This window comes from Oncorhynchus tshawytscha, linkage group LG13, assembly GCF_018296145.1.
Source record: "Oncorhynchus tshawytscha isolate Ot180627B linkage group LG13, Otsh_v2.0, whole genome shotgun sequence".
Classification (NCBI taxonomy): domain Eukaryota; kingdom Metazoa; phylum Chordata; class Actinopteri; order Salmoniformes; family Salmonidae; genus Oncorhynchus; species Oncorhynchus tshawytscha.
This window is the reverse complement of record NC_056441.1, coordinates 46,198,991-46,215,364: the sequence shown is the minus strand read 5'-3', so window position 1 is coordinate 46,215,364 and position 16,374 is coordinate 46,198,991. Positions and strand designations below refer to the sequence as shown.

Below are 16,374 nucleotides of genomic sequence, written 5' to 3'. Positions count from 1 at the left end.
GAGTGACAAAATATCTCAATTAAATCCATTTTCAATTCAGGCGGTAACACAACAAATTGTGGAAAAAGTCAAGGAATGTGAATACTTTCTGAAGGCACTGTATAAGCAGCACTACCCAACCTCCATGGTTAGTGCTGGAACTCACAGGGTGATGGTACAGAAGCTATACAGCACCCAACCTTTATTAGGAATGAGGTGTCTGAATGATCCTGAGTGAGAGCATGGGGGTTGGTCCTACTGCATGTGGTCTGTGCATGCCATGTTCTACTGTTTCTAGAGTGGGTGTGTGTGTGTGTGTGTGTGTGTTTCTCTAGGCCATGTCTGCGGTGTTGTGCTGTGGACCTGTGTTCGACAACGTTGGACTGTCCCCAGACGGGTACCTCTATAAGTGGCTGGATAACATTCTAGCCTGCCAGGACCTACAGGTATGTGATGTGGCCAATCACACACACAAAAAAAAACACACACACGCATTTAGTTCTTCTATCCTTTTGGGGACCTAAAATGTATTTCCATTCAAAATCCTATTTTCCCTGTTCCCTAAATCTTACCATAACCTTAACCTGTAACCCAAACACTAAACATAACTCCTAATCCTTACCACTAACCCCAACCCTAATTGTAGACCTAATCCTAAACCTAACCCTTAATCTTAAAATTGCCACACACACAATTACCTTAATAGCGCTCTGATAGTTTGCTTAGTTTCCTCACAATAAAACATCAGCTCCTACCAACTGTTCCCTAATTGTTTTGATCATGTGCTTTTGTCTCAGGGTAAATTTGCTCAAGTATTTGTCCATTTATAACATGACTGACTGGATTAAGCACCTGTCCCTCTCTGCATATGTTTTTTTACTCCCTCATTCAAAGTTGACTTTCAGCTTGTGTTTAGTGTTTACATAGCCTCGTCCCAGATCTGTTTGTGCTGTCTTGCCAACTCGTAGGGTCATTGTCAGCTATACAACACAAACAGATCTGGGACCAGGCTAGTGTTTACATTCTTTAACCTTGGAATGAACAGTAAAAACTAGGCATGTAGCCCTGAAAATGGGATTCATCCTGCTAAGACAGATGTCATATAGCTTCTACTACCCTTTCAAACTAGTCTTACTCAAGGCTTTTAAAAAGGAGGAAACCATTTACACCTCAGAGGCATTCACCTTTCAATATGCATATACTGTATGTAGTATGGAATATTTATGTATAATGACACTTTCCCTCCCCCATTCGTTATTGCAGAGCAACACCTCCAGTTATGTTTTTGTTCAGCTTTGATCGTATCACCAACGATCAAATCGTCATTGAAGACGCATGATTTATCTGGTAGTTTGGTTGCTCAAAGTAGTTGATGGTGGTTACGTACACAGGCACACACACAAACACACTGGCACTGACCACCTGTCATTGACCACTAGGTTCACCAGCTGGGCTGTGAGGTAGTTATTCTGCTGCTGGAGTTGAATGCTGACCAGGTCAACCTGTTTAACTGGGCGGTCGACCGCTGCTTCACCGGCTCCTACCAACTGGCCTCTGGCTGTTTCAAGGCCATCACTACCATCTGTGGCAGCAGGTAGGATCTACAGATGACATTGGTAGGAACCCTTCTAATTCCACCATCTCTGGCACAAGTAGAAAGTTAAGAACATTTGGTCATCACTGTAAAGAAGTAGAAACTACTCAAATGTCACCTTCTGTGGCAGCAGATATTTTTTTATTTTGACCAGGTAGGCCAGTTGAGGACAAGTTCTCATTTACAACTGCGACCTGGCCAAGATAAAGCAAAGGAGTGCGACAAAAACACAACAGAGTTACACATGGGATAAACAAACGTACAGTCAATAACACAATAGAAAATCTGTATACAGTGTGTGCAAGGAGGTAAGGCAATAAATAGGCCATAGTGGCAAAGTAATTACAATTTAGCAATTAACACTGGAGTGATAGATGTGCAGATGAGGATGTGCAAGTAGAAATACTGGTGTGCAAAAGAGCAGAAAAAAACAAATATGGGGATGAGGTAGGTAGTAGGTTGGGTGGGCTATTTACAGATGGGCTGTGTACAGCTGCAGCGATCGGTAAGCTGCTCTGACAGCCGATGCTTGAAGTTAGTGAGGGAGATATAGGTTTCCAACTTCAGTGATTTTTGCAATTTGTTCCAGTCATTGGCAGTAAAGAACTGGAAGGAAAGGCGGCCAAAGGAGGTGTTGGCTTTGGGGATGAACAGTGAAATATACCTGCTGGAGTGCGTGCTACGGGTGGGTGTTGCTATGGTGACCAGTGAGCTGAGATAAGGCGGGGGTTTACCTAGCAAAGGCTTATAGATGACCTGGAGCCAGTGGGTTTGGCGACGAATGTGTAGCGAGGACCAGCCAACAAGAGCATACAGGTTGCAATGGTGGGTAGTGTATGGGGCTTTGGTGACAAAACAGATGGCACTGTGATAACTTAGTTCATTTGGATGCAGTCTAAGAATCATACAGATCATTGGTAGGAACCGCTCTACTATAGACATCATGAGTAGGAACTGATCAAATGCCGCCCCTCTGTTACATAACTCAACCTTACACTTCAAATACTGAACTGAAACATCATTATTTGTTGAAATAGTCTGTAATAGTTTAACCTGCTGGTATAATGCTTTATACAACATCATTGTCCAATGGGTAAGATAATATGTTAATTGTGTAGATACATGCCCCTCTAAGAAAACCAATGGCCCCAACCTCATGTCTCTCTCATAATATGTTCTGAAGTTATTGGAGTGGTTACACTTTTATGATGGCCAGAATTAGGGAGAAAAAAAAGTGGTCAAAAATCAGAACTTGCCTTGCGTCAGCTAGGCTGGATTCTGTGCAAGAATTAAGGCTACTGGCTACCTTGGTTCAAAATATACATAGCTGGCTACCTGACAGGCTCACTTTCCCATTTCCTGTCATCTTTCTTCTCGGAATCCGCAGGACAAAAAACAATAGAGGTAAGATGGATATCGATTTTGACAGTAGTTTCATAATTATTTGAAATTCGTTCTTTTTCTAAGATTTCTTACCAAAATAAGTTTCTCTGTGAAATTTTAACAGAGCACTGAGTGTATTCCAAGATTTTTATTTTCAAAGACTTTTACATTTAATTCAGCACTTGTAATGCTAATTTAGCAATTTGCGACCCGTGGAAACAACTTTGATGACGACGACCACAAAATGTAAAATACTCAAGTCGTTACGAGAAACCTGCACCGCCATGTCAACAGAGCTCAGTGCTTATTACCGGATGCATTCGTTTACAAAATCCGACTTTTAGAATGTAATATTAATGATATGTAAGAGAATTTTATAACATGATGAAGTGAAATTTCATCAAAGCACTCTTTCACCCACTCTAGGCAGTGTGGATGGACACCCTATTTATGCATTCATCATAATGCATTACGCCTACAAGCTTTATTAAGTACTGTAAAGTGTTACCAAATATGATATTAATCTTGATTATCATTAATTTGCAGAAACTATCCCTGTGACATCGTGACTTTGTTGAATTTGGTGCTCTTCAAGGCATCAGACACCAGCAGGGAAATGTATGAAATCTCAATGCAGCTAATGCAGGTAAGGACGAACTACACTGAGTACAACTTTATTTGAACAGTCTGTCTATAGACGCTCAGCAAACCAATACACCCAATAGACTCAATCTGTAGGATGTACATAGATGGACTATCTAAATAAATGTATGATATCCTTCCATTGTAAACTGATAACAGGGTTTTTACAGTTTACTTCCTGAATTAGCTGAAATGAACGCAGGTTAATGCTTTTTGTCATGAATCTTGTTCTGGAAGCAGGTCTTTAGAGTGGTCGCGAGGTGGCACAGCCGCAAAGTCATAAAATCTGGTTATACACATAACCTTAACCACACTGCAAGCTCTATGCCTAATCCAACCTTAAATTAAGACCAAAAAGCATATTTTTACAATAAAGGCAATTTTGACTTTGCAACTGGCCCATCTAATGGAAATCACTCAGTTCTGCCTCAAGGACAAGACTCATCCCAATAAATGTCAACCTGTGAATGTAATTAGAATGGACCCCAACCATGACTGATAATATCCTGGACTAAGAGTGTTCTTTCTTTCTTGATAACCAGATTCTGGAGGCAAAGCTGCTTGTGTATTCCAAGACGATAGCAGACCAGAAGCCCAGTAGTATCCTGGATAGGACCCACAGACCTCTGCCTCCCCTCTACAACGTCTCTCTAGCCCAGCTCTCACAGCAACTGGCTAGGATGTACCCCGAACTCACTCTGCCTCTCTTCTCAGGTAATTGTGTGTGTGTGTGTGTGTGTGTGTGTGTGTGTGTCGTACTCACATAGTACTCACAAGCAGGTCATCTTCATTTGGCTTCCTGCTAAATGTGTGTTCTTGTGTTAGGATGGCGCTTTCCACTCAAAGGTTTCTTGTCAGTTTGCTATGGAAGCTCCCACTGCTCTTTGCTATAGGAACAGTGAAGCGGGTTCTGATTCAGAGGAATTGTGTCAGTATAAACTGGACCAAATAAATACACCGATCATCAGCTATCAAATGATAATCAGTTATCAGAAACAAGGATGAAAACAGACAATGACGAGGACAGACGACGTTGATTCGATACTCATAATCATAAAAATAAGTATTGATTGGAAGTCGTTGTTTCTTCAAATGTACCGTTTTTCAGCTGTGTTTCGGATACTCTGCCATCCTGTCATTACCAGCACCTTGTAGAAGGCGCACTGCTGTGCACAGGACATTTAACTCATTGGTATTCAGGTATGAAATGTATATTAGCTTTTAACCCTATTAAGCAACAACTGTCATGTGTGCTCCCTCTCCGGCTTCTAGGTCACCAGGCTGCTCGTTAGGGCGCACACCTGTCACCAGGGTTATGCACATAATGACACCTGGACTCATCACCTTGATTACCTGCCCTTTATATGTCCCTCCCTTTGGTTTCTTCCCCAGTCGTCATTATTCCTGTTTCATGTCGGTGTGCTGTTTGTTTCTTGTTTTGTTCATTTATTAAATGTATTCACTCCCTGAACTTGCTTCCCGACTCAACAAAGGGAGGCATCAGGGAGTGTTTTTTTTTTTTTTTTGTGTGTGTTGGGAGTGATCTCGGGTCCGGGTGTTGGAGCCAGAGCTACCTGGAAGGCACACTCCTCAGCCGGTTCATCAGGTTTCTGCACCTTAGCAGAGGTGAAGGGTCTGCTCCTGATCCCCGGGATCGTCATCTTGGTTGGCGTCCTGCGGCTGGGGCCGAGCGTCGGGGAGGGGGTACTGTCACGTGTGCTCCCTCTCTGGAATTCCTTACTTTTTTCAATCTTTACTGACAATATGCCGCTGGCTTCGAGTGCGTCTAAGTATGCGGATTACTGCAACACTTAAAGAGCTGCGGTTAGTTTCAGAATGGGTGGTAAAGGAATAAGTTAGTCCTAAATCATTCCAAAACTAAAAGCATTGTACTTGGGACAAATCATTCACTAAACCGTAAACCTCAACTAAAACTTGTAATAAATCATGTGGAAATTGAGCAAGTTGAGGCAACTGTCATGGTCAAAACATATTGACACAACAGTAGCTAAGATAGGGAGAAGTCTGTCCATAATAAAGTGTTGTTCTGCCTTCTTAACAACACTATCAACAAGGCAGGTCCTACAGGCCCTGGTTTTGTCACACCTGGACTACTGTTCAGTTGTGTGGTCAGGTGCCACAAAACGGGAATTATGAAAATTGCAATTGGCTCAGAACAGGGCAACACGGCTGGCCCTTGGATCTACACAGAGAGCAAACATTAATAATATGCATGTCAATCTCTCCTGGCTGAAAGTGGAGGAGAGATTGACTTCATCACTACTTGTATTTGTGAGAGGTATTGACATGTTGAAAGCACAGAGCTGTCTGTTTTAACAACAGTGGTGAAACTAACCAATACACATTTTAGTACTATTTTATTTCTTCATTCTGTGCTGCGACTCTTGCTGTATTTTTTTAAATTGTTTTTTTTTTCAGCTGTGTTTCGGATACTCTGCCATCCTGTCATTACCAGCACCTTGTAGAAGGCGCACACAGTTCAGACACCCATGCATACCCCACAAGACATGCCACAAGAGGTCTCTTCACAGTCTCCAAGTCCAGAACAGACTACGGGAGGTGTACAGTACTACATAGAGCCATGACTACATGGAACTCTATTCCACATAAGATAACTGATGCAGCAGTAGAATAATATTTTAAAAAACAGATAAAAATAAACCTTATGGAACAGCGGGGACTGTGAACTAACTCAAACATAGGCGCACATGGAATTTGTGTTGTAGATATTTGGTAGTGCAGTAGGGGCCTGAGGGCACACAGTGTGTTGTGAAATCTGTTATGAATGTATTGTAATGTTTTTAAAATTGTATAACTGCCTTAATTTTTCTGGTCCCCAGGAAGAGTAGCTGCTAATGGGAATAATAATAAATACAAATACAATCAGGGCCTGTATTTATCAGGTGTCTCAGGGTAGGAGTGCTGATCTGGGAGCATGTCCTCCCTGTCCATAATAATCTGATTCATTATGATCTATAGTGGCACAACAGATCCTATGCTTCTACCCCTCCCTCTGCAGAGGACAACTTTATAGCCCCTCCAGGATTTAGCGATTCTGAGGTTGCATTTTTTAGGCGCAAAATCAACAATTCCCCATATGTGAAGTGAGTGCTCGCAAATCTGACCAATCACTGCACTATTATCATATGTAACAGTCCAATCACTGTAATATTACTGCATAAAACTGTCGAATTACCGCACTGCCATAAAAGGGCTCTCAATTTGAACCAATCACCACTTTTACAAATCAATCAATTTTACCACATAACATTGTTTAATCAATACACACGTCAACAAATGTTTTTCCCCATCAGTGCATTTTCATGACAAACTGGACAAAAGTCATCACAAATTGCCATGCAAAATGTCATAATTGCCACACCAAAATCAAGCATTTTTGTCCACAAATACCACAACAAAATCCTGGAGGGAGTGACTTTGTAACTTTATGACTTTTTATGAATTCATAAATGTTTTTGCTCCGCTGTGTTTCTATCTCCTGTCCCAGAGGTTAGCCAGCGTTTCCCTACCACTCACCCCAACGGCCGTCAGATCATGCTGACCTACCTGCTGCCCTGGCTCTCTAACATTGAGCTGATGGACAGCTGCCTGCTGCCACCGGTCACCAGCCCCTGCAGCCCTGAGGAGGAGACCCCGGACCGGACCGGCACCACCGCGGGACAAGTCCCCCAACACACCCTAAGGGGAATGGGCTGGGGCTCGCTGTTGGCCACCTCGCTGGTCCTTAACAACCTCATGTTCATGACCGCCAAGGTCAGGATTGTGTGTGTGTGCATTGCTCGTTGAAAGGCAGACAACATACAGGAAACATTGGAGCAATAACACTTAGCACAATAGCACTTACAATACAAATATGAGCACATGCCGTACATTTGGAAAGTATTCAGACCCCTCGACTTTTCCCACATTTTGTTACGTTACATCCTTATTCTAAAATGGGTTCATTCGATTTTCTTCCTCATCAATCCACACACAATATACCAGAATTACAAAGTGAAGAGGTTTTTTTTAAATATTTTGCATTATACAAATAAAAAAATGGATATGATATTTACATAAGTATTCAGACCCTTTACTCAGCACCTTTGGCAGCGATTACAGTCTTGAGTCTTCTTGGGTATGACTCTACAACTTGGCACACCTGTATTTGTGGAGTTTCTCCCATTCTTCTCTGCAGATCCTCTCAAGCTCTGTCAGTTTAGATGGGGAGTGTCGCTGCACAGCTATTTTCAGGTCTCTCGATCGGGTTCAAGTCTGAGCTCTGGCTGGGCCACTATAGGACATTCAGAGTCTTGTCCCGAAGCCACTCCTGCGTTATCTTGGTTTCCTCCAGACGTTAGGCTTGGCATTCAGGCCAAAGAGTTCAATCTTGGTTTCATCAGACCAGAGAATTTTGTTTTTCATGGTCTGAGAGTCCTTTTGCTGCCTTTTGACAAACTCCAAGCGAGCTGTCATTTGCCTGAGGTGTGGCTTCCGTCTGGCTTCTCTACCATAAAGGCCTGATTGGTGTAGTGCTGCAGAGATGGGTGTCCTTCTGGAAGGTTCTCCCATCTCCACAAACTCTGGAGCTCTGTCACAGTGACCATCGGGTTCTTGGGAACCTCCCAGACCAAGGCCCTTTTCACCCGATTGCTCAATTTGGCCGGGCGGCCAGCTCTAGGAAGAGTCTTGGTGGTTCCAAACTTCATCCATTTAAGAATGGAGGCCACTGTGTTCTTGGGGACCTTCAATGCTGCAGAAATGTTTTGGTACCCTTCCCCAGATCTGTGCCTCGACACAATCCTGTCTCGGAGCTCAATGGACAATTCCTTCGACCTCATGGCATGGTGTTTGCTCTGACATGCACTGTCAACTGTGGGACCTTTATACAGACAGGTGTGTGCCTTTCCAAATAATGTCCAACCAATTGAATTTAACACAGGTGGACTCCAATCAAGTTGTGGAAACATCTCAAGGATGATCAATGGAAACAGGATGCACCTTAGGTCAATTTCGAGTCTCATAGCAAAAGGTCTGAAAGCTTATGTAAATAAGTTATTTCTGTTTAAAAGATTTCATAAATTTGAAAAAATGTCAAAATTGGTTTTCACTTCATCATTATGGGGTACTGTGTGTAGATTGATGAGGGAAACGTTTTTAAAAATCAATTTTAGGATAAGGCTGTAACGTAACAGAATGTGGAAAAAGCCAAAGGGTGTGAATACTTTCCTGAATTCACTGTATATGTTTTGTTCAATGAAAGTTGTCATTCTCTTGTTAATGTTACTTATCGCTGATACTTTGCCCTGTCTTGTCAGTACGGTGATGACGTTCCAGGACCAGAGATGGAGAATGTCTGGAACACTCTGGCCAGCAACGACAGGTGGACCAACAATCTGAGGACTACCCTGCAGTTCCTCATCAGTCTGTGTGGAGTGAGCAGCGACACTTCTCTGCTGCCTTATGTCAGTGCTGCCTTAGAACCCCTTTCATTTCATTACTGTCTGAATAAAGTGTATTTAAAACCATCCAAAAATATATGAAAAGATAATTAAGCTCAACCATGCCGCCGTAGAACAATACAGAGAAAACTAACGTTGATACCTTAGGGTTCGTTTTCTGTATGGTTCTATCTCAAATCCTAACCCTTTGTTTGTGTCTGTGCGTGCTTGTGTGTGTGTTCCTGCTTCCGTGTGTGTTCCAGATCAAGAAGGTGGTGATCTACCTGTGTCGTAACAACACCATTCAGACCATGGAGGAGCTGTTGTTTGAGCTGCAGCAGACAGACCCGGTCAACCCTGTGGTACAGCACTGTGACAACCCACCTTTCTACTGCTTCGCTGCCACCAGCAAGACCTCCACCGCCACCTCAGGTATAGGTAGAGACACGCACACAGACAAATGTACGAACACACAAACACGGATTAAAATACACTAAAACACACGCATACGCACAAACATTAACATGAACGAACCCACTAACACAGTCAGTCAGACTGGACATATCGACCTCCGCTTCCGCCTCTGGTAGTAACATTATGTTACACAAAGGAAAGTTACCACATCAGATTTTTATCATACATTTTACATTTCCCAAAACGTTCACAATATATATCGTTGAATTCATTGTGTCTATAAACCTTGTACTTTTTTTTAGGTACAACATCCAGTAGCAACACTGTAGTTGCTGGCCAAGAGAGTTTTCCTGACGCAGATGACATTAAAGCAGCCAAAGAGAACGAAGAGAGGTATAGTAGCACAGTCCCGGGAATGGGGCCTGGTCTCAAATCTCTTTCTGCTGTTTTGCCAACTCCGTTTGATATGGCAACAACCACAGATGTTGACAAAACAGCACAAAGAGATCTGGGACCTGACTAGGTGAAATATAACTTGGTCCTAGATCTGTTTGTGCTATCATGTCAACTCCTTCATTGTCACATCTGGGACCAGGTTAGATGAAATGTGATGTAATATAAGATCAGCAGTAGCAGAGAAGAAGAGGTGAAGCGAAAGGGTTGACATGAAAATAAGACCACGAGGTGAGGAATGTTTATATGGAGGTACAATGAGTGTCGAATTTGGTCAACAAAAAAGGTAATTGATCATTTGCTACATGAGGCTTATTTGATCAAATATACATTTCCTTATGGTTAGGATGGCATTTCAGCAACTTTGAAAAAAACTACTTTATATCGGCGTTCTGCCTGTTCACTTGCGTATCTGCCCTCTCATTGACGAGAATGGTCCAACCTGATTTCGTCACCCCCGCCTGCCTTCCATCTTTGTGGACATGTTAGAGCTGTCACTCGACTATCTTGTCAATATAATAGATTTTCTGTTGCAGTAGCCATGGCGACAACCTCTGACCTCTGACCTTTGTGATCCAGGTTGAGTAACATCATGAGGCACCACCACTGCCTGGAATCCCGATACAGCAACAGTTCTGGAGGCTCCTACGAGGAGGAGAAGAGTGAGTAGAGATTATAGATATATTCTATGTACAGGATTATATTTTACATGCCCCCAACCGATTGTGTGTTTTGTTTGTTTATCTGCATTGTTTGTAACTTATTTTTTTACTCATTTTGTACATAATGTTGCCACTACCGTCTCTTATGACCGAAGAGATGGGAAAGGGCAGTGGGGAGTGCAATAGAGATTGCGTCATCTGTTGGTCTGTTGGTGCTGTATGCAAATTGGAGTGGGTCTATAGAGTTTCTGGGATAATGGTGTTGATGTGAGGATTTCATGGCTACAGACGTGAGTGTTACGGGTTGGTAGTCATTTAGGCAGGTTACCTTAGTGTTCTTGGGCACAGGGACTATGGTGGTCTGCTTGAAACTTATAAGATTTCACCTTCCTTAAAACTATAAAATACATATTTGTATGTTTAGTGTGAAGAGAACATTTACATATTTACATACATTCTTAAGGTCTCTCTTGATCAAAACGCCTGCCCCCATCGCGGTGAATGTCTAGCTTGGCTTCCTGAACTCGTTAGGAATTCGCCTTTCATCTCTTAATAACCTTGTATGTCCATAACAAATATAAAAGGTTTTTAGTTTAAAATCTATGCATTATTTTTGATAAATGGCTCTAACTCGATCTATGCTACAGTGATGAAAACAGACTTCTGCTGCGGTACGATGTAAGGATTGCAGATATGCGCTTTGTCAGTAGCTGTGAAATAGGGTTCAGCCAGGAGTTCATGGACAGTCAGCAGAGCGAATGAAATGGTAGGAGGGACATCCCATTCTAAAGTGGTTTCAGATTTCACATCCTACGTCACACAGGCTCAGAATATACTAATGTGTCCGTGGCAACCAGAGCTATCGTTCAATGCAAACCATTTCGGGCCACGGTGTCCATAGAGCAATTTATAAGCACAAACATCAGTCGGAACCAGTACCAAAACCATGCAGGTACTTTACATGGCTGTCTAAGTTAGTGCCATTGATAATGCATGATAAGCCAGGAGCTCCTAGGAGATCCTTTGTAAGAACTGGCAGTGAAACACACAAGCAGCTCTGTGACAGGGCCTCTCAGATAATACCAGTAAACAGCCGGTTTCCCCAAAACTCATTTGTGCTACTCATTGGTTCTACTCTCTGGAGCAGAGGTAGCCTGGGTCATGTTCACTAGGCATAAAACTGAATGAAACAAGAAGGTCCAATAAGAAATGCTTGTTTTCCTTTTGCAAAACATCTTGCTACGGTGTGCCCTAATGAACACGACCGAGGTCAGAGCCAATTCCTCGAACTGAAACGAATTGCATGATGATAGTTAGAGGAGTTGGCTAAAGCACAAACAGATAAGACCATGCTAGAGCTGAGACAGTCCTGCTCGGCTCGCCAAACTCAATGACCTTTCTAAAGAAGAACTTTAAAGAACACTGATCCTCTGCACTATAGCCCTCCTCAATGACTTAACATGCCTGCCATCAACAGACACAGTTATTGCTTTGAAAGGCAGTAGAATGGTGGGTGCATGTATTCACAGGAATGCTCATAACATTTTCTTTGGGGAGAGATGGGGTCTGAGTGCTAAATGCAAAGAGGGTTGCATTCAGTAGGCAGAAAGGGGATGAAACATTTTGAAACGAAGGGAAACGGGGAGGTACCAGCTACTAGAAAGTGTCCAATAAGAAACACTGGTTTTGCCCTAGTGTGCCACACTGAACATGACTGGAGAGGGTGTGGCCTGGAAAGTCTTGCCCTACTTTGTCATGAGTGTAACTTCCTATGTGATCCCTAGGTGAGCCCCTTCCGCCGTACACTGGTTGGCTGATGAGCGTTGTGGAGACCAATCAGCCACTCCCTTTGCCTATGCCTGTCAACGGAGGCTGCTGGGCTCCCCTTGTGGACTACCTCCCTGAAACCATCACTCCTAAGGGACCTCTACACAGGTACACACACACAGGCACGCACACAAGAGTGTGCAAAGCTGTCATCAAGGCAAAGGGTGGCTACTTTGAAGAATCTCAAATATGAAATATATTTGGATTTGTTTAACCCTAAACCCTACATGATTTTAAAACAATTGTACCTTTATTTAACTAGGCAAGTCAGTTAAGAACAAATTCTTATTTTCAATGACAGCCTAGGAACAGTGGGTTAGCTGCCTTGTTCAGAACAACAGATTTTTACCCTGTCAGTTTACCTACTACATGATTCCATATGTGTTATTTTTTATAGTTTAGATGTCTCCACTAATTATTCTACAATGTTGAAAACCCCTGGAATGAGTTGGTTGTGTCCAAACTTTGGACTGGTACTGTACATTGTTGATATGTGTCTGTAGGTTTAACATCGCGGTGATCTTCATGACTGAGATGGTGGTTGACCACGGTGTGAGAGAAGACTGGGCCTTGCACCTGCCACTGCTGCTCCACGCCCTCTTTCTGGGTATGACGAGAACATACTTGTCAATGAGGAATTACTGAATTAACCGATTCCGAACTTGCTCCAACTCGGACACGCTACAAAGTAGCTGGCATTTGCTGCCAAATGCTTTGCCCCGTTATTACAGATGGAGACAATAGAGTAAGGGCGCAATACATATGAATCCCAACCCTGTGCCGTATCATGTTAATCCACTGCTAAAGGCGCTGTATGGAAGGTTTTACAGTGGGGTCAGAAATACTGACACCCTTGATAATGATGAGCAATAATGACTGTATAAAATAAATAATTAAAAGCTACTGAGCTATATTGTATGCTCCCAAAATTTGGAAGTTATTTTATATTAATACCATGGCTCAAAGAAAGAGGGGTCAAATGTATTAACACCCCGAAGGATTGTTATAAATAAAGTAGTCAAAAGTTTAGTATTTGGTCCCATATTCCTAGCACTCAATGACTACATCAAGCGTGTGATTCTACAAACTGGTAGGATGCATTTGCAGTTCATTTTGGTTGTGTTTCAGATGATTTCATCATTATTCACGATTCATTCAGGTAGCATCCACATGAATGTAGAAGTGTTTAGAAAATGTTATTGTTGCGTATAATAAAAGGTACTCTAAAATGACACACATTATTTACCATTCATTTCTATTGGGGACAAAATAAAAACTAAACCTAGGGTTGCGCCCATATGACATTCTTGGCCGATACCGGCTTTTTAAGCATTCTAGTACAGTTAAATAGTTGAAACACACACACACACACACTGAGCAAAAAGTTTTAATTATTTTATTTACGTATGTCCCCATTACCAGCAAAACATCATCAAAACCTATTTCTTTCACTTACTTGCTGTGCTGTTTCGTTGGTAATTTGTTGAGCCTCAACCAGGATTTCATCATTCCAACTTGTCCAACTGTGTCTAACATTTCACGTAAACCCTGTTTCTTGTCTGCATCGAAGTAGTGGTCCTTGTACCTAGCATCAAGCATGGTGGCGACACAGTAGAAGCTCAGAGAGAATGCCACCGAGTTGCTTGATCACAGCCTCTTGTAGAGTACTTTTCCAAGTTAACTTCCGACATAGGTTTTGTTGAGCAGGTGTTTCATTGCCATGACAGAGGGTATCACATCTGCTATATAGGTATGCACGTCAGCGTTGACATCAGTTTTGCACATCACCGTTACACTAGACATTGGGCCAATGCTAATGTTGGCATTTTTAGCTAATATCGTCCGATTCCGATATGCTTACCGTTATATCGTGCATCCCTAACTTAAACTAAAACAAACTGCAAATGCATCCAATGAGTTTGTAGAGTCACAAGCTTGATCTAGTCTTTGCATGCTACTGTAGGAATATGGGACCAAGTACTCAACTTTTCACTACTATATTTATAAGAGTCTTTAGGGGTTTCAATAATTCTGACTCCTACCTTTTTTGAGAGAAAAAAAGTATTACTTGTTTAACCAAATCCCTTTCTCTGAGCAATTGTATTAGTATAAAATAATGTCCCCATTTCTTTGACCATACAATACAGCTCAGTATGAGTTATTTATTTTATACAGTAATTATTGCAGATTTTTATCAAGGGTGTCAAACATTTTGGACCCCACTGTATCTGCTGTCACTGTATTATGATGTATTTTTTTCACCACCAGGCATGGATCACTACCGTCCCGAGGTGTTTGAGCACAGCAAGCGTCTCCTCCTGCACCTACTCATCACGCTGTCCTGCAACCGCAACTTCCAGAATATCGCCTCCGTCCTGCTGCAGACACGAGAGGTCAATAGCAGCAAGACCTTGACCAGCAAGTCAAGCTACCAGCCTGAATACTTCACTACTACAGGTAGGACACAGTACAGAATAGATTCCTGGGCAGTGTACATTAGGGAATGAAACTGTTTTTTTTTTTTTTTTAACGTTTTGTCTTTATCATTATCATAACATGTGTGGTCTAAATCAAAGTTGATGTTTTAAAACTATAACAATTAAAATAAGCACCTGCAATACATGTCATCAGTTCTGAGATGGTGGTTTCCAAATTGATTTTTATGCATTGATTTGAAGGGGGTGGTTTAAATGAAAATTGGAAATGAGCATTTCTTATTGGACAACTTCTAATAGTCCCTACCTGTTTCATCCCGTTTTGTGCCGAATGAACATGACCCAGGGCATTTGACTGTCAACAGATGCTGTTTACTTTGGAGCTGGGATACACAGTGCTTTTGAGCTCTGCTGTCGTATAGACGCGTATGCTCCTTATTTTAGTTATTTGGATTGAATCGATAAGTATTCCTGTTACTCATTCCTTAGGCCATTAAGATCATTTAATACCATTTTGATTGGAGTGCATCAGAAAGGATTCTTGGTAAATGGTGCCTCTGCATATCTCATTCGGGAGTTAATAGTGTCTAAAGATGGGACAAGTGTAGCTAAAAGGTGCAAATGCATTTATCTCACTTTAGTAAAACTCAATTCAATTGTCAATTAAATTCCTTGTCTTATCCCCTCGGGGCAATAAAGAAAGGCATTGTCAAAAAATGTATTTGTTCAATGCTGTATATTCTGCCTATTTGTAAAAGAATATATACATACACTGAACAAAAATATAAATGCAACATGTAAAGTGTTGGTCCCATGTTTCATGCGCTAAAATAAAAGATTCCAGAAATTTCCACACCCACAAACAGCATGATCATTACACAGGTAAAATGTGCAGTTTTGTCACACAACACAATGCCACAGATGTCTCAAGTTGAGGGAGCGTGCAACTGGCATGCTGACTGCAGGAATGTCTACCAGAGCTGTTGCCAGAGAATTTAATGTTAATTTCTCGACCATAAGCTGCCTCCAATGTCGTTTTTGAGAATTTGGCAGTATGTCCAACCGGTCTCACAACCGCAGACCATGTGTAACCATGCCATCCCAGGACCTTCTTCCCCTGTGGGATCGTCAGAGACCAGCCACCTAGACAGCTGATGAAACTGTGGGTTTGCACAACCAAAGACTTTCTGCACAAACTGTCAGAAACCATCTCAGGGAAGCTCATCTGCGTGCTCATCATCCTCACCAGGGTCTTGACCTGACTGCAGAAGGGCAAATTCCCATCTTCGAAGGTCGCTGGCACACTTGAGAAATGTGCTCTTCTCGTGGGAATCCTGGTTTCAACTATACCGGGTAGATTGCAGACAGCTTGTATGGCGTCGTGTGGGCGAGTGGTTTGCTGATGTCAACGTTGTGAACAGAGTGACCCCATTGTGTCAGTGGGGTTATGAAGAGGGTAGGCATAAGATACGGACAGCGAACACAATAGCATTTTATCGATGGCAATTTGAATGCACAGAGAA

General features: G+C 42.2%; 1 protein-coding gene across 7 annotated transcripts in view; it reads left to right on the top strand.

The window, feature by feature from the left end:
- LOC112265009 (protein furry homolog) overlaps positions 1-16,374 on the top strand; it is a 212,100-nt gene that overhangs the window by 122,669 nt on the left and 73,057 nt on the right. For all 7 annotated transcript variants that reach the window (XM_042295783.1, XM_024441990.2, XM_042295782.1 and 4 more), the window contains 12 exons: positions 315-425; positions 1,419-1,573; positions 3,503-3,602; positions 4,141-4,312; positions 7,128-7,393; positions 8,938-9,084; positions 9,324-9,492; positions 9,777-9,867; positions 10,507-10,589; positions 12,374-12,524; positions 12,920-13,023; positions 14,685-14,873. In XM_042295783.1, the coding sequence (XP_042151717.1) occupies positions 315-425; positions 1,419-1,573; positions 3,503-3,602; positions 4,141-4,312; positions 7,128-7,393; positions 8,938-9,084; positions 9,324-9,492; positions 9,777-9,867; positions 10,507-10,589; positions 12,374-12,524; positions 12,920-13,023; positions 14,685-14,873 (1,738 nt within the window). The remainder of the gene's footprint in view (positions 1-314; positions 426-1,418; positions 1,574-3,502; positions 3,603-4,140; positions 4,313-7,127; positions 7,394-8,937; positions 9,085-9,323; positions 9,493-9,776; positions 9,868-10,506; positions 10,590-12,373; positions 12,525-12,919; positions 13,024-14,684; positions 14,874-16,374) is intronic.